General features: G+C 39.5%; 1 protein-coding gene across 3 annotated transcripts in view; it reads right to left on the bottom strand.

The window, feature by feature from the left end:
• LOC131223924 (E3 ubiquitin-protein ligase listerin) overlaps positions 1-22,856 on the bottom strand; it is a 172,841-nt gene that overhangs the window by 27,824 nt on the left and 122,161 nt on the right. For all 3 annotated transcript variants that reach the window (XM_058219514.1, XM_058219513.1, XM_058219515.1), the window contains 2 exons: positions 8,810-9,465; positions 7,854-8,325 (listed from right to left, as the gene is read on the bottom strand). In XM_058219514.1, the coding sequence (XP_058075497.1) occupies positions 7,854-8,325; positions 8,810-9,465 (1,128 nt within the window). The remainder of the gene's footprint in view (positions 1-7,853; positions 8,326-8,809; positions 9,466-22,856) is intronic.

The following is a 22,856-nucleotide window of genomic DNA, read 5'->3' as shown; positions in this document are numbered from 1 at the left end:
AGGAGTTGAACTTGAACCACTAGATGCCAGTGGTGGTGGAGTGTTGCTAGCTAGATCATCTAAATCCGGAATAGTTGCAATAACACTAATATCAAATGCCATGCTTTGATCTTCGAGCCACGATGCATCAGTTGGGAGAGGAGGGTCTTCTTTTTCAGCAATCCATTCATCATCTGAGGCAATGTAGTCAACCAATATAGGATCCATTGCCGTCCTCCTCTTCATACTCATTTCCCTTAATTTCATATTATACATCACATATACTAGAGAATTTATCATCTGTTGCTCTAGCCGATTTCTCCTCTTTGTGTGAATCTATCAATTTCATATGATGATTAATGTCAATTATTAAAAAAAAATTGCTAATGTACTAATTAATGTTGTTTTAAAACATCAAAGAATAAAAGAGTCGCCTACTCAAAAGTACTCTAATTTTTCTCACAGCCAGAAGCACTGCATGTAAGGCTTAAAACTTGGATTGCAAACTTCTTAAGTGTAGTGTTCTATCTCCAAAGCGTGCCCACCAATCTGCTACAAAAATTAATTAGAAATTAATGAAATGCTTTCACCAGTTATAAAAATATGGTATCCATAAAAATGAAAATATAAATCACCCGGGGAATGCTTCATCATAGTTGTAATTGCTAGCTGAGAACAAAAATCTCCAATTCTACAGTCATATTCAACCAATTGAATATCAGCATCGGACCGATCATTTATATCAGGGATCATCCTATCCAAGCACTCCATCAACCCCTTTTTTTTTTAAAAAAAAATAATCTCAGGGTGTGTAGAGAACTTATTTAAGTACCATATCTACGGATTCAAATAGTAACCAGCTGCATGTAGAGGACAATGAAGCTGAGGAGTCCATCTCTCATCTATCTTCTTCCAAATTGGAAGATATCTCTTCTTTACATTATTGCAATTCAATGCAATCTTCTCCCTTACTGAATCCATCAATTCATAAATTAAGGCCATCGCCGGCTTCTCTTCTGAATATACATCTCTCAAAACACGTACCAAAGGCATTGTGCTCTTAACGCATAATACAACATGTGGCCAAAACTTTGCATCAAACATTATGATGGCCCGCACCCTTATTTCTTCTGGTTTTTAGCCCAAGAACATGAAGACCATTGCTCCAATGCAAACATGGCTTGAAGACCCTTCTTTAGCTTGTAAATACTTCGAAGGGAGAGGTACGTTGTTGTAAAGCGTGTCACTGCCAGTCGTAGAAGCTCGTGATTATTTGTGAAGCTTCTCATCATGCTAAGGACAATTCCATACCCATAAATAAACTTGGTCACTGTTTTTGCCTTTTAGAGTGTTTCATAATACATTTTCATTTTTCCAATATCCTTCAACATTATATCAATGCAGCGTGCAGCACATGGAGTCCAATAGATCTTTCTTCTCTTATCCATCAAGTTCTTACCGGCGCTCACATAGCTCAAATCGTTATCTGTGATAACATAAACCACATTTTCTTCTCCGATCTCTTCCACAATATCGTTAAGATATTTAAACAACAAATTTCCATCTTTTATAGACTCTGAAGCATCAATAGATTTATAAAACATCGTTCTGGCCGGACTATTTATTAAGAAGTTGATGATGCTTATATTCTTTCCATCTGTCCAACCACCGGACATAAGTTTTCTATGAATCCTTATATGCTTTCATAAAACTATCAATATTAGCAACCTCCTTTAGTATCCATGTTCTCTTCTCATGCATGGATGGTGGCTTCAATCCTTGCCCAAACTTTCTAATCGCTTCATACATAGCCGGAAAGTATGGGCTATTCCAAAAGTTGAATGACAAAGCATTTCCAAAAATAAATCTCCCAATTGCCCTACACACTTCTTTTTTCTCTTCCTTCTACCACTTTGAATTCAATGTGGCTTGTCATGGTTCACTGCTAACAAATTGGTCTATGGGACCTCTTGCTCTCATCGCAGGTTGATTACTAGTCCTAGAAGATTTACTGCCAATCACGAATGCATCATTATCCACACTACCACTACCAGAATTAGAACAATATGTCGATCTTGCCCTTCCTATATCACGAAACACCTCATTTATTTTTATTTTTATTTTTTCTTTTTCATTATGATACTTTGTTAGAGCCTTTTAACACTCCTCTTTTGCTTTTGCTGTCACTTTTGGGCATGACTTTATCCCATTGTGGGTTATAGCCAAGTGATTCTTTAGGCGAGTCACGCCTCCTGTACATCTTTGACCACAAAAAATACAAAACGCATAATTTCTATGAGCTTGTCCTCGTGGATCGTCTTTAACATATTTCCACAAAAAATCTCTCTTTCCCCTCAGACATCTCCCTCTTTTTAATTTACTGAAAAATAAAAAATTCCCAATGGATAGTCATTTAACCATAATTTACTGAAAAATAAAATTAATAGATGGACAATATACACTACATAGTAGACAATTGGACGTTATACACCGTACACACCTTACACTATATAGTTGACAGTACAGAGTGTATAGTTGGCCCACATGATTGACTGAATAGTTGGATTATATGACATGCACACACCACAGTGGACCCCGCGCATGTGGGCCATGCCATACACACACCACAGTGGACCCCACGCATGTGGGCCATGTCATACACACACCACAGTGGACCCCACGCATGTGGGCCATGACATAAAACACCATAGAGGACCCCACGCATATGGGACATGGCATAGAACACCACTGTGGACCCCACGCATGTGTCCCACATGATGGTTGGATGGGTCAAATCCATGACATACACACCACAACCCTCATGCATCTTTGTTACATAAGAACCGACCTCCAAAAAAGGAAAAAAAAAAAATTTTGAAAAAATGAAAAAATAACCACAAACTTTAAGCATAAATAAAACCCTAAAACTCATTAACAATGATTAAAGGGCCAAAAAATACCTTAAATAGAGATTCAATCAACCGAAAATTGATTTATTTGAGCTATGTGTCCGCGCTGCTGTGAAAAGTGTGAAACGTGATTTCTCCCTTAGAAGGGCTTCAATGATCTTGAAAATCCAGCAATAAGATGCTCTTGTAGGTCCGATTGAATGCCTAAATTCTCATCTTCAAGGGGCCTTTTGAACGGAGAGAATCGGAGCTTGAAAAGGGCAGCAAATGCGGTTGTTGCGGCACTGAGATAGGGTTGTTCAAAATCCCTATTTCGATAGCTTTTAAATTAAAAGTTTCCTTCTTAAAATATGAGTCTCCCACCATCTATTGAAAGGGAAAAAGTTTTAGTCATACATTTCAAGGCTCATTTTTTAATGGTTTAGATTATAGAAAAGTTTAAATGAGACGTGTGTGAAGGATGGTCTGGATGGATCTACATGCTGCCACATGTGAAAAATATGGGCCATCACCATTTTAAAACACTTTCTTTAACTCACAAAATAAAATACGTCTTTTATTTTAAAGAAAATTAGCATACTCCTGAGGCATACGCAATGAACGCTACAGCCCCTGTAGCATACGCTACAATGGAAATACGCTATTCACAACACTGATCGGCACTACCTGTGCGTTTCATATCGCATAGGTGAGATACAAGATATACCATGGGATATATTGGCCCGACATTGGCTAAGTCGTGGCTTGGCATACCTTAGTGCCACGATGTCAACATACCTCAGCGCCACGATGTTGGCAGACCGACATCGGCTTCATCACGGCCTGATGGCTCGATATACGTCGGTGTCGCAACGTTGGCAGCCCAGCACCGGCTTAGTTGTGGCCAGGTGGTGGCGACAACAGCGCGCAAGCTCAACTACTTTAACTTTTATAAATACATCTCGGGGGCCTTCATTTGAAAGGATCTGAAGAAAACTTGAGGACCTTCAGCTTCTACTCTCTCTCTCTCTCTCTCTCTCTCTCTCTCTCTCTATATATATATATATATATATATATATATATATATATATATATATATATATATATATATATATATATACCCGCTTGCGAATAGGTGAAGAGAGACACCCACTCACTCATACAGGCTTTGTGACGTCGACATACCTCAGCGCCATGGTGTAGGCAAACCTGCATCGGCTTAGTCGTGACCCGATGGCTCGGTATACACCGGTGTCGCAACGTTGGCAGCCCAACACTGGCTTAGCTGTGGCCAGGTGGCGGCGACGACATTGCGCAAGCTCAACTGCTTTAACTCTTATAAATACCTATTAGGGCCCTTCATTTGAAAGGATTAGAAGAAAACTTAAGGACCTTCAGCTACTACTCTCTCTCTCTCTCTCTCTCTCTCTCTCTCTCTCTCTATGCCCGCTTGCGAATAGGTGAAGAGAGACGCTCGCTCACTCATATAGGCTAGCGGGCTAGGGCAATAGCCCCAGCAGGGTTGTTGAGATAACGCCCACTGCTAGTCTCCTAATGGAGCACAGATCCAGGCTCACCTATCCGAGTGAGCACCGTTAGTGCTGCTCTCGCATGCGCTCACTCTCGTGCTACCCAGTAAGTACATGGTTAAATGTTGGCTAAACTACACGCATAAGAAGTGCCATGTGCTGATCTCACCATCATATTGCATAAATGTAGCCCTACAATGCCCACAAAAATGGCTACGAGCTCCTCACCTACACGGACACAACTCTACACTCCCTACCCTTGTCTTGCACATGACACATCACTATGCTACCTGTCTTGTATCTGACATCTTCTTATGCTACCTGTCTTATTCATGGATGGTGTCGCACACCAATGCTCTTACTCTCGTCTCCATATGGCCTTGTGTGAATCCAAGCTCAGCCATGCATTTGATACCTAATATTGGCTAGTTATAAGGAGATGTACGAGCACACCCTACTACTCATTTAGATGGCAGTCCAACATTTGTATGCTCTCGGAAGAACCTATGCTCACTGCTAAGGCAACATGCACATTCATTCTATAGCTACACGGTAACACGGGACAAATGCTAAGCCTAATTATTCCCTGGTGCTAAGAATGCCCCGATTAGTGATCTAGACACTTTGAATATGAAGGATCCCTGCTGAAGGCATTACTCTTCTTTCTTTTATGCTTTGTAGGTCAAGGGGCACGAAGCCCTAATCAGTGATAATTGTCATATACATGTTATGAATTTACCCCTGACACACTCTTTGTAGCATTCAAAGAAACAATACTTGTACCTCTAATTTTCCTCATTTTAGTAAAAGCTCTATACTGTTGCCCCGTAGACGTAGGCATATTACCGAACTACATAAACCTCTGTGCCTCTTGTATTTTGGTAGTTTGATTGAAAGGAAGGGGAAGCATATAACACTATCTGAAAGGCTCTATGGCCTGCATTGGATGAGCCCAAGGCTAGATTCGGCTTGTCCTCAAGACATGGACCTTTATGTGGCCAGTAAACCCATCAGGGCCCATATCCCTTTGGTGGCCAGTTGCCCTTGAGGCCTGCCCCCCTAGGGGTCTACACCCTCTCAATAGCATCTTCATCTCCTTAAAGGCTACACCTTGTTGAGGCTTACGGACCCTTTGTGTATTTGAACTATATCAATTCTACTCAAGTGTTAAGTTCATTCATATGATGCATGCCTTTGCAACTATTCATGCCTTGCCTTAGAATAAAGGGCATTTCCTTACGGAATGAAATTTAGGGCTTGTGCCAGACTACAACTCTATAAATGAAAAACCCCTTTAAGGAAGTGTGCTTTATTTTCTTTATGTGTATCTCGGTAATGCTCTATGAATGCCTATGGAAATCATCCCCAATCCCCCAAAAATCCGTGTCAAGAATGTATTGTCCTGAACACAGTCGGATATACATGGACGGTGACAATGAAACTAGACAGATAATCATGGCAATGACAATGATGATAATGCACCTAGCCCTGTTGTTTGTGTCGCTCACACAAGGGTACAACTATCCACACAATTCAAGAACGATAAGCATCAACAGGTGAGAGGAGGCAACACTAATGAGTGTTGGGATTCATAAAATGACCGGTCAATGGAGGAGCATCATGGGGAGGCTAGTCCTAGTTGCACTAAAGGAGATAGGGATGGAGCACTAGGAGGACAATTGATAACTTATGGAAATGGATATGATTATGGATAGTTTAGGGAGGCTCTTAATGAAAATTCTTGTTGGACTAGTCTTGGATGTACTACACGTGGAGTAAAAAAATATGGAGGACAGAGATATCCAAATTCAAATATGAGTCATTCATCGAAGTCACAGTTGTAGACCCAACAATATGAGCAGTATAAGTATAACTATGACTATGGGTCTACCTCTAGCATTGGCACTATCTATTCTTATTCGAGTTCGACATAGCATTGGCACAATCATCAAAGTAGTGATGATTGTGACAAGTCATCCCTAGCTTTGACTAATGGGTGAGTAATTTTTGTGCATTTATGTTTGAGTTCAACACTTTGACATCACTTTATCACTTATGACTTCTGACTCATGCGTTACGGTTTATTAGTTTGCCTGGTAGATAGAGTTAAACTGTCTATTTCTGATTTCATGTTTATCATGATTTATACATTATAGTTGTGGTTGATATAATTTTGTTACCTAGTGTTTTAAGTATTGACGATATCGGCCAATATATCCCACGATATATCTTGTATCCAACCTTTGCGATACGAAACACACAAGTAGTGGGATATATCCCACATGTTCGATCAGGTGAACATTTTCGATTTTTGAACATTTTTTTTCTGTAAATCATGTTAAATCAATGTCAAATTGTTACTAATCTATGATTTTTTTAATTTTTTTTTCATGCAAAGAGTTTTGATTTCAAGATTTGGAGGAGATCGGCCGAGTTGCAGAATATTGAAAAAAATCAAAATTTCCCAATTTCTCGCAAATCGGTTGCAATCTTTGTGTCCAAACATAAAATCAAACATGTATGTAACTTGATCTAGTGATTCTTCTTTTGCTTTTGAATGTATTGCTTGTGTTTCTACACGTCTTCTTACATTTATAAATTGTATAAATAGACTTTGAATATACTTGCATCTATTCAGTTAGATAGCACAAAAATTAGGACCTCATACAAAGAAAACCTATTATGTTAACTTGTTTTTTGTAATGTTTTGATTTATAAGTGTGTATTGATGCCTTTTTTAACAATCACTGAAGTTTCCTTGAAAAATTCAACCAATTTCCCAATGTTTCCAACAACAATGATACATTATGCGATACAACCAATATATCCCATGCGACAACCGATACGTATCTGTATCCCAAGGGTGCGATACGTAACGCGATACCGATATTTCGAACACTGGTGTTACCAACTTATTACTACTTATAAACCTTATTTATATTAATATTAGATACTAAGAATATTAATATAGGAATTTTAGAATTAATCTCAGCCTCTCAAGTTAATAGTATTAGAGGTAGCGCAAGATAACAATCTTACCAAAGAATAGCCCATCACACCATCATATACAAGCTAAAAGCAATAAAACAATACATATTTGGGATCCTCCCTTTTTTCTGAACTTTTTCAATATTTTTTTTTTCACAAATTTCCTCTTAATTGTTTTTTACCGTTATAGGGATGTAATGACCATTACGGTCCACATCTTAACAGCCATAAGGCTAGCCATTACAGCCATCATTACAGTCACCGTATGCCTTCCTCGTACGATCATGGGATGAATGACTACGCCTTCCTCGTACGATCATGGGATGAATGACTACGACAACTACAACGCTCATCCATAGCCGGCCATTAGCAGATTTGTACATGTGTGTGGTCTTAGCAAAGCTCTTGGAAGAAAACAAGAATATATTTCTCAAGGACACATGAAAACATAATATGCATCAGCACTTACCAGTGACTTGATCAACGGAAACGAGTTCACCACCATAGGTCCTACTAAATAAATCAGAGGCCAAGTTTCGCCTTTTTGCACTGCATGCTTCTCCAGTAATGACAAAAAATTCACTATCTGCTCTACATGCTCAGAAGATTTTTGTGGACTCTCTGCTTGCTGGAATATCTCCAGACAGTCCTTTTGAAATGATGCACAAAATGCACTGAGCAAATTGCATTCTTTCATAGAAATGGCAGATAGAATTTCAATAATGCACTTCCCCAAGTCTTGCATGTAGCTTTCTACATACCTTGTACACAGAGTTTCAGTTGGCCTTTCATCAGATGATGCACCAGATTTCCCAGAAAAATTGTCACCCTGAATTTTTGGGCTTACTAGCAAAAGGTAGTCATGCCAAAGAAGCATTACCAGGATATGGTCAACAAGATTGACTTGAAACTCACGAATAGCATCTCTTCCCTCAGAATATCTGCAAATAAAAGAATATGTTCAAAAAGACAATTGAAAAGCAAAGAAATAACCAATCCTACAGATCCCTCCTGCAGAGGACATTCGTCTGAAGGAACATTGAAAAGGATCTTTGCACCACATGTGCCAATGTAGCATGTGTTCGTGAGATCTAGGCAAGTCGCGTAACACCCACTGTGAAATGGACCAGACCAATATACTCGGGCCCATCCATCAGCAGGTGAGCAATATTTTTATCTTCATAATTGACCATCATTAATTCACAATAATCATTTCACAGTGGGCCCCACCTTATAGAAGCCTGAATCTTGCACAGGTGTACTATGAAGATCCTCTTCGACCATCTTCTCATAGATCTCCATTGCCTTCTCATCCAAGATAAAGGTAGTGGCAGAAGCAATGGATACAAAGCTCATCAGAGCACAAAATGTCGCAGTTTCCATGTTAATGTATACTCAGCTGGTAAAGCTCAGAAAATTTCAAACCTTGATGCATTACATATTCCCCAAAGAAAACATTCTTTAAATGCCTTGAAGAATGCCAAGCGATCTGCAGATGAGTGGAAAGAATTCCTTCCCTCCCAAAGGTTATGGAAGAAGTTCAGAAAAAATTCCTCCCCAGCTATTGCTTTTGGAGGGATGGAATCTAAGAACAGAATTAGAGCAGGGTAAGATACTTGTTGTGATCCATAGCACCCATTACGTAGAAAATGCCAGAATCGAGATAGTACAATCTTCTGAATGTTACCCAGGGACCAACTGTCAGGAAATTTTTTAGAAAATAGCAATATCGCATCCCACATTGAAGAATGACAAGACGGATCATTTTCCTGGAAGGCACCTAGTATTGCAACAGATAGTGTCTTCATATTTCCTTCACTAAAAGCATGAGGGATGTGTTTAATGAAACACCCTAGCACTGAAAAGACAGCAGAGCGGACTCCAGGGCTTTGAGACTTAAGAAATTCCAGAAAATATTTATAACTAGAAAACATCTTCTCAGCATAAGAAATGGCCACTTCCCTAGCCCTAAAAGCATGTTTTGATTCGGTGGTTACGTTTTCAAGATCAGGTCTTCGTACTTGCATCTCCAACAAAATATCGACAAGTGTAGATAATGCTAGCAATGATGAGGAAATCACCTGAAACCAAAGGAAGCATAAGAAAATACCAGAAGTTAAAGAAGAAAAGTAACCATCACATATCCTCGCAACAAGAACAAGAGGGAATGCAACCATATACAATCACGAAGAGAAGATCTACGAGGGATGCATTATGGAAGTTTAAGAGGAAATGCTACAATGAAAAATGTACTGCAACGAGTAACGCCAAAGCATCTCTAGTGTACATGTGCACCTATGTACAGTACAGCACGGTTTTAAATAATGGTATCGAGGGGTATCGACCGGGCAGAAGCATGACAACGTACATGAGTCTATTGGACCCAAATTGAACGATACAGGCCCGTATCCGCGGTAATTATTTTTGCCCATAAAATCTTGAAACAAGATTTAAAAGGGGGGAAAAACAGAAACTACCGTTTTTGTGGTTTTAACATACATTCAATGGTGTATTAGACAATGATAAGGATGTTGCATGTCGACTCGGCCTGCTGAAATTCAACACAATATACCCTAATCAAACATAAATCAAGCATGATCTGGTGGACTGGAGGTCATTACATTGAAATACAAAAAATAAATAAATATATATTAAAAAAAAAAAAGATGAATTTTTTTTTTTTGTTTAAAAGTGATGGTTACCCTGCTGATATTAGACCATTGTATTTGTATTCATCAAATGCCACTCAATTTTGTGTTTTGATCTGATCATTAAAAAAAGGCCTAGATCTAACCTAAAATTAGTTTTTAAGCTACCTCCATGGTTGAAAGGAAGAAATAGAAAAAAAGAGTGAAATTAATAATAAAAGTTTCAATAGGGCGCCTTTATGGTTGCTATCAGATGTGGCCCTTTTTTTTTTTTTTCTATGGATAGTTCACCCCCATAGCTTTTGGGGTGAATGATATGGATATAATATATGCCCATATCATACTCATTTGTTAATATTGTGCAGTGCTTTGAATATCATGTACCGTATAGTGTAGTGTTTAGCCCTCTATAGCATGTAGCGTAAGCTACATAGTGTATAGCATAAGCTCAACGATACCTAATATTTTTAATTAAAATAATAGAAAAATATGATAAAATTTACAAAATGCATATTTCATATGAGTGTTTGACAGCGGATCTGGATCATCAACCGCATATTTCCATGCAAAATCTGTCCCTTTGCCTTTAGACATCTCTAAGTGTGGCCTCTTTTTTTATTCATTGAAACATCACAAATTCACAATATGGACCACAATTTGGATAGTCTGGATTGATCTAAGTGCTCTATCCATGATATGGAGCACAATTTAGATGGTCCAAATTGATCTAATGTAGTGCCACGTGTGATGGGGATGGGTCACCACCATTTTAAAATAGGTGTTGAACTTCACATAGAAGAAAAACTTTAAAAAATAAATAAATAAATAAGGAGAGATTTCAAGTAGCATACGCTACTTGCGTTACACTGTAGACTATGCTACATGTAGTGTACGCTAGTGTTTGAAATATCGGTATCGCATTACGTATCGCACCATTGGGATATGGATACATATCGATTATCGCATGGGATATACCGGTTGTATCGCGTAATGTATCGTTGTTGTTGGAAATGTGGGGAAACATTAGGAAATTGGTGGATTTTTTCAATGAAACTCTAATGAATGCTAAAAAAGACACCAATACACACTTATAAATCAAAACAATACAAAAAACAAGGGCACATTAATAGGTTTTCTTTGTATGAGGTCCTAATCTATGCGTTGTCTAACTGAATTGATGCAAGTATATTCAAAGTCTATTGTTGATATAATTTATAAATGTAAGAAGACATGTGGAAACACAAGCAATACATTCAAAAGCAAAAGAAGAATCACTAGATCAGGTTACATACATGTTTGATTTTATGTTTGGACACAAAGATTGCAATCGATTTGCGAAAAATTGGGATTTTTTTTATTTTTTTCAAATTTCCACAGCTCGGCCCATCTCCTCCAAATGTCGAAATCGAAGCTCCCAATCCATGATTTTTCATGTTTTATGAAAAATCATGGATTTGTAACAATTTGACACTGATTTAACATGATTTACCAAAAAAAAAAGGATAAAAAATCCTCACCAGATCGAACATGTGGGATATATCTCACCACTTGTGTGTTTCGTATCGCACAGGTAGGATATAAGATATATCGTGGGATACATCAGCCAATATAGTCGATACTTAAAACATTGGCGTACGCTACGCTGCATGCAGCGTATGTTATGCTACATGTAGTGTACACTATGCTACATGTAGCTTACGCTACCTGCATACACTACGTAGCGTTTTAGCTATGCTATGCGCTACGTTACGAACGCTACTGAAAACGCTAATATTGTGCCTATAGTGATCAATACCATTCAATTGGTGGAGCACCAGGTGGTTGCATCATAAGCCCAAAATACAAGGAAATCCAATTGTGGTATCCATCAACTAGGTAGCATGGAAAGAGGATGATCCCAATCAAAAGATGAGCAAGGGCCACATTCAACAGGCAATACTCAAAACAATTGTGCTCAGAGGTGGACAAGTATAACAAGTTTTGGATAATGACCCATCCATGTGGTGGATTGCCCAATTAAGAGACCTAATCACCAGAAATATTTCCCATGTGCGTAGTGGGAATGGCACTTCAGAGAAAGAAACATTCGTCATAACACATTTCTCTAAATATAATGATTTATTGCACTCAAGATAGTAAATGGAAGATTGAGATGACAGTCGAATTACAGTATTGTAGGTACCACCTTAATGAAATGTATAGCAAGTTCAATGTTTTAAATAGCTTACGCAACTTAGTGTGCCTTTGCATTACTTAGTGCATGAAAATAGCTCAAGTCACATGTAGTTTGTTGTGCTACACACTATGTAACATACACTAGAAGCTATGCTACGCCTTACATAGCACAAGCTACAAGCAATAGTACACATAACACGCTATAGAGCCAAAACTACACGCTACGTAGTGTCCGCTACATGTTATTTTTCACTAAAATAGTATGTTGATTTTGGAGAAAAAGAAAGGGAAAAAAGAAGAGCAGAAAAGGAGGAGAAAAACGCGAGAGAGAGAATAACGTCCCACCACCTGCTTTATTATATTAGGGCTTTCACTTTAAAATGTGAAATTGCAAGAATACCCTCAACAGTTAAAAACCACTACCAAAGAGCCAAAGGCTCATGTACACATGCCCCCAATAAATAAAAACCAAACCCAATCAAGATGACCACACATGTGATTGCGTCACACGTGTGGACACGTAACATGTCCACACGTGATCACGTCACACATGTCATCATTCTAACACTCTCCCTCAAGTTGGAGCATATATATCATAAATGCCCAACTAGTCAAAAAATATGTCTAAATGAGCTGTAACGTCTCGGAAAAATCCGTACAAAGACCCGAGTTTCACCTCAGGCAAAAATCACTCAAGACCAAATCCTTTAGAAATTAGGCGAGAATTAGCTAGTGCTAAATTAGAGTACCTGTGAAATTAGCACTAATCACTTTAAATATGATCTGCAAGACCCAAAACGTGCAGAATCATTACCGCTACATTACTGTAAAACTTAGGATCAATCTCTAATCCCAGTTGCTCTCGGGAGCACACCGAAACTCCGTATCGGACCTGGACCGCATGTCGAAAGTCCGATTACTACGAAACCATACGGTTATGACCGCCTTGCTGGACTTGACTACTACCTCGGAAATCAAGTCCTAATAGTATCTAGAAACGCACAACTTAAGCTCGGAGCAAAGTGTGTGAGAAACGCGAATACCTTTAGAAAGAGAACTGAAACTTAAGTGAATTGAGTCGTCTCACTTGCAGGCCAAATCTAAGGATTCAAACCGTCAGAATCTGACTCAATTACACCCTCGGATCAGGGAAAATTTTCAACCCATGTCAGTGCACTTGTGGCCCTGATCGAGTACCGGTGACCGTTGAATTGAAACTGGTCCGCCGAGGTCAATCTGTAAATCCGATCGGATCGAAAACTTAGCCTGACCTAGATCCAATGTCAGGGAGCTTAAGTCCGACCGCATGCAGAAAAGGGGCCTCCAGAAGTGCTCCATTGAACCGAAACAGATGGGTTTTGGCTCTAACATAAGTATACCATGGCCCTGGGGCCATTGAGCTCACGTTTGAGCCTACATAAGGGCCTTAAACCCTCTCTCTCCCTTCACATACGAATTTGCAAACCCTAGAGAGAAGAGAGAGAAAAGAGAAGGAAAGAGAGAGTGTGTGGGAGATTGTTCTCGGGACTCAATCTCGCCGTTCCACGTGCTTAGCTACCACTACCGTATCGCTATTCCGGCGATTCTGATTCCGTTTTCGGGTAAGAAATCCTAACCCTAATCTGTTTTAGGGATTCAGATAGGGTATGTGATGAAATATCTAACCTATTTCATACTATAGGTTGCCGTTGTGCCGTAGACGAAGGCGGAGTGTTCAAACTGAATTCGTTACGAGTTTACCGGCGAAAGGTGCGGACTATAAACATATAGGTTATGGTTTTCAAGGCTTTCAATGTCGGTTAATGATTTATAACCAACTGGGTTGCTGTTTCACATGTTAGATATGCTGTTTTCCTCGCTTTACGGTTATATATGAACTGTGTTGAATATAGGCTATTCCATGTGTAGGTTGAAATGACGGGATATATCGGGAATTTGGTTTTGTGCTTGCCATGATTATTCACCGTGAACATGTAATTGTTGAATTCGTGACAACTCCTTATGAAAGGATTTGCCCTAATATAGCTTATAACTGAGTTGTACCATGTAAGTTGAAGTGTGTAGTCTAAGTGTTTGTGGAAATGATTGAATGAGTATGGAATTTGAATCCCTGCTTGCCATGATTATCCGTTGTGGATATATGCGTGTTGTATTCGTGACAACTCCTTAGTGAAAGGATTTGCCCTAATACATGTTGTGATCAACATACGTCATGTATGTTGATGTGTGTAGTCTAAGTGTTTGTGAAAATGTCTGGATGAGTAAATATTCAGTAAAATGTATGTTATATAGGTGTTGAGGTGAGATTATCAACTACCTTAGCTATGTGTACATATCCCTTCATGTAACTTAGATTAAAGTTGTGAGATTTAGCATGAAATGCATTTGTGCAAAGTATGTTTATCTTGTATTTTGTGAAATGTTCAATTGGTTACGTTACTTGAATTAATTGTTTAACTTTGATATGCCTACCACATGTGTTATCCTATTATATTTACATGCGTTTGCGACTACTACATAATCCAGGCTATCGGTAACGGTTCCCGAACGAATGGCTAAGTTAGCTTCGCTACAACAGATGTGTTCGAGGAATCCGAGTCGTACGGAGTTTGTCGACAGTGGTTAGGCCACACAGAGTGCTTACGCACTTCATGTCGATCATCTTGACGTATGCTCGTCAAGTAACCCGATTGACCCGATGTATGTTCATCATGTATGGACGCTATTGCTTGAACCTAAGGTAACAAACTCACCAATGGAAACCCCGTTAACCTTGGTACGTCGATCCGCTAAGACTCATGAGCCGGACATGGTGGTATGGGACACCGTGGTCGAGCTGTCGGCCTACGCTGGGGCGACGAGCCTCCCCGTAGTGACCAGTGAGCAACACCGCCTCGTGAGCCGAATACGGTGGTATGGGACACTGTATTCGAGCTGTCGGCCTACACTGATCATGTGACGAGCCCTTTGTAGTGACCTCGAGCATACTCTGAGACTGCGTTGAGGCAACGAGCCTTTCCGTAAGAACTAGAGTATAAACTAGGCCTACACTGATCAGGTGACGATCCCTTTGTAGCGACCTAGAACCGCAACATCGTATGAGATTAGCTAGGACTGACGACCCTAGAATGGATCATTATTTGAGAAATGATACAAGGGAGGTACCTTAGCTTCCCAAAACTGTTGTATAAATAAATCTAATTAAGTAATGGTTAACATGAGCATGCACCGCATTGCATGTGCTTTGGCGAGGAAGAGCACTTTCGGGTGGTTGCCATGCGCGCCGTAAGATGAAGACACTAAGGGAGTGCAGGCGAGAGCATGCATCATTATCGCATATCATTCTTGCATTAACAAGAGTATCTAGGACATGTTTGTTGTACTGCTTTATCATTACTGCTTGATTGAATTGATAACATGTTAACCTTTGCTTTATAGTTCCACTGAGTTGATCACTCACTCCCACGTTCCAGGACAGTGTTTTAAACACCAACCAGACTCTGTCTTAGCTGCAGGTGATAGCGATGCCTACGAGGCGGAGCCAGACTTCAAGGATGACGAGGAGGCGTTCTCCTACATGCAGTTATCGGGTGGGTTCATGTGAGCCGTGTCCTGATTGCCGGAGCTACAGGGACACTGACTAGATGCCCTTGCACTGTTGTTCTGTACTTTGGGACACACTTGTATATTCATTTTGATCACTTTGGGAGTATACATGTATATGGTTAACCTGGTGACATTTTCACACTCTGGAGATCTACAACAACTTATACGTTATATTTATCAATCACAGTCTTCCGCTTGTGTAAATTTCTTCGTCTCTGGAGTGTGATATGCTATTTTGGCTTAATCCCATTCATCTTTAATGCACTAACACGGACAACATTAAATCATCATTATCTATGTTGCATAAGTGATGCGTTGGAACTCGGGAGTTGAGTCTATGCTCGACCCCCGATTTTCAGGGCGTTACATGAGCTCGACTTAAAGCCTTTCTGAACATGCGAGCAACTTGATCTTTAAATTTAATGAATGGGGTTGATATTTCCTTGTTCACGACCTTCTCTCTGATGAAGTGACAATCCACTTCAATATGCTTGGTCCTCATGATAAACTGGATTATTGGCGATATGTGATGCAGCTTGGTTATCACAATATAGATTCATGGGAGTATCAACCACATAACCTAACTCACGCATCAACATCTTTGGCCACACAAGTTCACACGTGGTATGAGCCATGGCTCTATACTCTGCTTCTGCACTAGAACGAGCAACGACTTGTTGCTTCTTGCTTCTCCAGGGAACAAGATTACCTCCTATAAAGGTACAATAACCTATGGTAGATTGTCTATCTAAAGGAGATCCAGCCCAATCTACATTAGAAAATCCTTCCACTCTAAGGTGTCCATTTCACTTTAAGAGAATTCCACGGGCTGGGGCGCCCTTCAAATATTTAAGTATGCGGAACACTTCCATATGAGATACACGACAGGCTTGTATAAATTTACTAACTACACTAACTGGATAATCTGGTCGTGTAATGGTTAATTATATCAATTTACCAACTAACTGGCGATACCTGCCTGAATCATCAAACAGGTCTCCTTCATCTGCACTTAAAGAGTTTGTTCCCATGGGAGTTGTAACCGGCTTAGCCCCTAGTAAACCCGTCTCTTCTAACAAGTCCATTACAGATTTCCTTTGCGATAAATTCCTAATTTTGACCGAGCTACCTCAATACCCAGAAAGTATCGAAGATAGCCTAAATCCTTTGTACAGAGGTGTTTCTGTAAGAATTTCTTCGATCCAAATATGCCTTTACCATCATTTCCAATAATAATGATGTCATCCATGTAAACAATAAGAACCAGAGTGTCAATCTCACTTTTCCTAACAAATACTGAGTGATCAACCTGACTGCGTTTCATCCCAAACTGAATTACCACATTAATAAATTTGTCAAACCACGCACGTGGAGACTGCTTTAACCCATAAATTGATTTTCTTAGCCGACAGACTTTATAAGACTCCCCTTGAGCAACAAAGTCAGGCGATTGCTCCATGTATACTTCTTCAAGCAAATCACCATAAAGAAAAATATTCTTCATATCCAATTGATATATAGGCCAATCCAAATTTGCAGCAATAAAGATCACCACACAAATTGACTAAAGCTTGGCCATTGGAGAGAAGGTTTCAGATTATTCTATCCATAAGTCTAAGTATGCCCTTTTCCCACCAACCGGGCCTTTAAACGATCCATAGTGCCATCAGACTTGTACTTCCTACTGCACGTTTCCCTGCAGGTAATTTAATCAAAGTCCAAGTTTGATTTTGATGAAGCTTAACTATTTCTTCATCCATAGTTCTTTTCCACCCAATCTGTATGAATAGCCTCCTGAGACGATCGAGAGACGAGCACAGATGACAAGGACAAAGCAAACTGAAGTTAATAGACCATTCAAGGAAACAAAATTAGAAATAGGATGTAGCATACAAGAACGTATACCCTTTCAAATAGCAATAGGTTGATCAACTTCATTCAACAAATTTGGTGGAGACTGAAGAGGAGGATCTTCAGACGGATTGATATAACTGGAGGAGGGCATATTACTAGGAACTTCAGTACTTCTCTTGGAACGTCTGGAGTAAACTTGCAATGGTGGTGGATTTGGATGAGACCCATTGGCTTGCTTTCCAGGTAAATTTGTGTCTGTCACCATAAGAAGGGTAGCAGAGTTTTTGGAAAGTTGCAATGTCTTCACATTATCTGAGAAATATGGAGTATTTCAAAAAAGGTGACGTCCATGGACACATATTGCCCACAGGTGATAGGATTATAGCATTTGTAGCCACACTAAGTATTTGAGTACTATGGAAACACACCCTTTACAGCTTTGGGTTCAAACTTATTGGAGACATGATGAAATACATGTAAAAAACATATGCATCCAAAAATTTTAAGAGGAAGAGAAACGGATGGATACTAGGGATAAAAGACAGAAAATTGAGTTTTACCTCCTAATACTAGGGCTATACACTAACCGAGTTAGCTTGGTTAGCTCGCTCGACTCGACTCGAAAAAGCTAGATTCGACTCGATTCGAAATTGAGTTCGAGCCGAGTCGACCTGATTTTTTGAGCTCAAATAAAATTCGAATCGAGTTCAAGCTAGCCCGAGCTTGACTCAACTCAGATCGAATTTGGATCAAACTAGTTTAGTGAATCGGTTACTTTGATATTGATGTTGCTCACCAAGTGTTTGATGAAATGACTCAACGAAGTGTCCGCCAATGGCAAGGAAGGTATATTTCATCAAACAAATACCCTTTATTCTTGGTTTTGATGTTGCCTACAAGGCGTTTGATGAAATAAATGTAAAACCATTGCTGATGTTTTACATACAATGAGAATTTGAAGGTGCATTCCATGTGTTTGTGAAAATGTTGCACAAGCAAACTCGGCTCGAATTGCTCACCAAACCAAGTCGAGCTGGCCAGTCAGGCTCGAGGACTGAGCCGAGCCGAGTTCGAGCTGAGGTCATCTAGTGGCCGAGCTGAGTCGAGCTGTGCCAAGCTCGACTCGGTTCAACTCATGTACACCTCTACCTAATACTAACAAGGGCAATGAGTGCAGTGACGATTACAGCGACCATGACCACGTCAACCTCCAAATCTACCGCCTCAACCACAGTCACCTCGAATTCCCTCATCAACTGTCTGAAAAGGAGATAAAAGATGAACGATCTAATGAGGTGGAAATCTAAGTAGACTTTGCCAGTTGTGCTCTGAACTCTGACGAACGCTTCTATCATTGAAGGAATTTCACTCCTTCGAAAATTTGAGACTTCATAGGCTTTAACTCAAGTCGAAGGCCCAAGAGGAATTTGGCAACAGGAAATTTCTCCCTTTGCTTAAGCATAACCTCAAAATCTCTTGACAACAGTTGGTATACGTTCATCTCTTCCCACAAGCCGCGTAGTGTAGAATAATATTCTCCCACACTTCTATCTTCCCGCTGGAATGCGAATATATTCTGTAGGAGTTCATAAATATGGATTAAGTTTTTCTCACCAGAATACATCTCCTTCAAGGTGTCCCATACATCTTTGATGATTTTGAGGAAAATTACATTGGCACCGATATGTAGTTCCATGTTATTCCACAACAATGCCCTAATTGGGGCATCCTCTGCCACCCAATCATCATAGTATGTCGCAGTGAATTAGGCTTAGGCGATGTCAAATATTTAACTTCTCTCTTTTCAGTCAGAAAAACTTTTACAGATGTGGCCTATTGTAGATAATTCATTGCATTCAATTTCATTGATGTTATTTGGAGAGGCACTAAATCCGATGAGAACAAAATACTACTCTTAGGGTCATTTTTGGAATCCATCTGAATAATAACAAATAGTTTTTCTTGAACACATTCTTCAACAAATTGACCTACTAAATCAATACATGATTCCATGCTTCAACTTGTCTCGATCAACACAATAAGGGATGGCTTCAAGGAACTTCTGAATTTTCAGCCTTCAAATCTGATTCCATTGACCCTAGATTGCATACGGGATAAAAGATGGCCCACTTTGTCCCATCACGTGGGAAGAATACAAGAATAGGCCTTACACACCTTCATTAATCATGATTTCACCACCCATCACATGGGGGTACAACAACCAGAAGAGATTAGGTTAGGTTAGACCTAAACACGTTAGGGTTTCTGACGCAGGACAGCCCTAATTATGATGCATGCTCATGGAGATAATTAAACAGCGGAAATAAAAGGAATAAATGATCTAAAATTCTAACAATAATCATCATAACTGAGAAAATCATAAAGGAAACATGCAATGGAGCGGGCCATCACTACAACCATGGAGTATGGAATTCAATTACTACTTAGGTTGGATCCGGCGAGGGATGAGACCTCCCGATCTTGCATGGTCACACCCAATCGATCAATGAAGATCACTAGTCCGAAGAACCAAGAAGTTTCTCGGATTAGGGATTTGAGAATTTGGGGATTTAGGGTTTAGATCGGTTCTCAAGATTTTGATCGAAGAGGAATTAGCCAAAACAAAAAAATAGAAGAAAGAAAATTATTACCTTGAGGAAGTTGGAGGGGCACAAGAAGAAATTAGAAGAAGAAGATCAAGGGGAGAGAAGAAGCACCATTAGAAAGAAGAGAGGAAGGAGGCAACCAAAGGGTTTGCTTTTCATTCATCAATAGTTGAAATTCGTGTTTAGGGCTTTACCCCACTTAAATAAGCAAATAAAGACATAAAATTACTAAAATACCCCTAGGATAAGCAAATAAAGATATAAGATTACTAAAAGACCCCTAACTAAGTCAAAAAACGTGCAAATAACATAAGTATGGGAAAGTTTGGGCGCTCGGTCTTCTTTCTCCAATCTTCCTTCACATGTGTCTTCCCTAAGTGGGGTCTTCTATATGTCCAATCACATGTGAAAGGTCTTCAGCTCCTCAATAGTCGCCTATCCACAAGGACGGCACTTGTGGTTGGCGCTTTCTTCGTTGGTACACCTTGAATGCACTTGTGTCCGCATCAGTTTCCCACCAGAGAGAGAGAAAAAGAAGAAGAAGAAGAAGAAGAAGAAGCAAGATGAAGAAGTGAGAGATCAAGAAGAAAAATGGATCAACATAGCTCTAATACTATGTTGATTTTGGAGAAAAGAAAGAAGGAAAAAAGAAGAGCAGAAAAGAAGGAGAAAATGTGAGATGCTCTAGCAGCCCCACACGTCCCACCACTTGTTTTATTATATTAGGGCTTTTACTTTAAAATGTGAAATTACAAGAATACCCTCAATAGTTTTTTTTTTTTCCCTTGAAAACACACGCACAAACACCCCCACACACTCACGCTAGTGGAATTTCACCACATATGGGTACTCGAACCCTTGACCAGGCGTTGAAACTCCTGAGAGTCTACCACCGGATCAAGAGTAAGGACCCAAATATATGCCCCCAATACAAGAATACCCTCAATAGTTAAAAACCACAACCAAAGAGCCAAAGGCTCATGTACATATGCCCCCAATATATAAAGATAGAACCCAATCAAGATGACCGCACATGTGATCACGTCATACGTGTGGACATGTCACATGCACACGTGTGATCATTCTAACACAGTAAACTCCATTAATGTTTTTAATGATTTGATATATTCTTTTATTTTCACTAAAAAATAGTTACTGCTTTCAACAATTTTAGCGAAGTGGTATGAGCAGCAGTATTAAATCAGTTCCATATCTATTTTATCATTATATTTACTCCTTGCCATATTTTTTCTATTATTTTAATTAAATATTCAAAAGTAGCATGTAGCTTACGCCTCGACCCGCATTAAACAAATCACCAAACAGAGCATTTCTTCACTAAGCAACTGGGAGATGTTTCCAATAGGCTTCTTTGCACAAAACAGTTGAACCCTCATTGGGGGTGAAACATGTTAGATCTCTCTGTACAGCACACGTGTCAAAAATCTGGCCATTCATCAGGAAGGGCAGACAGTGAACATGCCATATACCAAAAATAAAGGTATCAAACTCAGTTAATGAGCCACATGGATGTGGAATCTTGATTGTTGGGCTTTCTTCTATAGTACCCATTTTTCTCATACAATAATCAGCAGAGAAACATTATCTTTTGGTCCAAGACATGTTCATGGTGTACTGACCTGATGAATGGCGCGGATCTATGACAAGTGTGTTGTACACAGATTTCTAACACGTGGTCTAGGCCCATAATATAAATGGTTTGGATTGAACCAATGTTATTTTTGCTCCAAGGCATATTTACAATATACCGTACCTAATTAACGGCTAGGATCTATGACAAGTGTGTCTCTAACATGTATTCTGTCCCCTCACATTTGGGGTGTTTATTGAATTGTGACCTCTCTTATAACTCACATAGCCTATTTTGTAGGGAGGTTTCTAGAATACATATCTACTGAATAGGATTTGTCAGACTTTAGCCATTGGATTGGGCCCTTTTTAATGACGCAAACCATTTATACTATGGGCCTCACCCTAGATATGGTATACCCCCCCCCCCCCCCCCAAAAAAAAAAAAAAACATCAGATAATAGTTTAGCCCTTATATTAGTAAAAGGTTAAGGAACATCCACATCCAACTGAAAAGAGCCAATGATCAAAGGATTAGAATCTTCTAACTATCCCCATCAACAGTTTGGATCACTGAAAGATGATTCCAGATCTAAAGGAAAAAGTACTGACATATCATATTACAATAGATCTAGATGTAGTACAGCAAATCTCTTTTGTAGGATTTTCCAAAGCAAATCCCACATACTATTGCAAGAGGTTTGCTAGAAGTTTGTCCAGCCCATGTGCGTACAAGGCATACCATCTACACAGCACCGCATGTGCCGCTATGGTAGATGATGCATTATCACAGCCATCCATCAAGCTGGTCCAATTGTCAAGATGTTCTTACACAAAAATCATGCCGGTGCATACATCGGGTGGGCCATGCTGTTAGTGACAAGTGGGTGACTTAAACTAGAAACTGTTTCAAGAAACTATCAAGATGTTCTCACCCAAAAAAGAAATTTATATATATATATATATAGTACTAATGGTCTCCTGCGTACCATA

The sequence above is a fragment of the Magnolia sinica genome, chromosome 13 (genome assembly GCF_029962835.1).
Source record: "Magnolia sinica isolate HGM2019 chromosome 13, MsV1, whole genome shotgun sequence".
NCBI lineage: Eukaryota > Viridiplantae > Streptophyta > Magnoliopsida > Magnoliales > Magnoliaceae > Magnolia > Magnolia sinica.
This window is presented reverse-complemented; position numbering and strand designations above follow the sequence as displayed.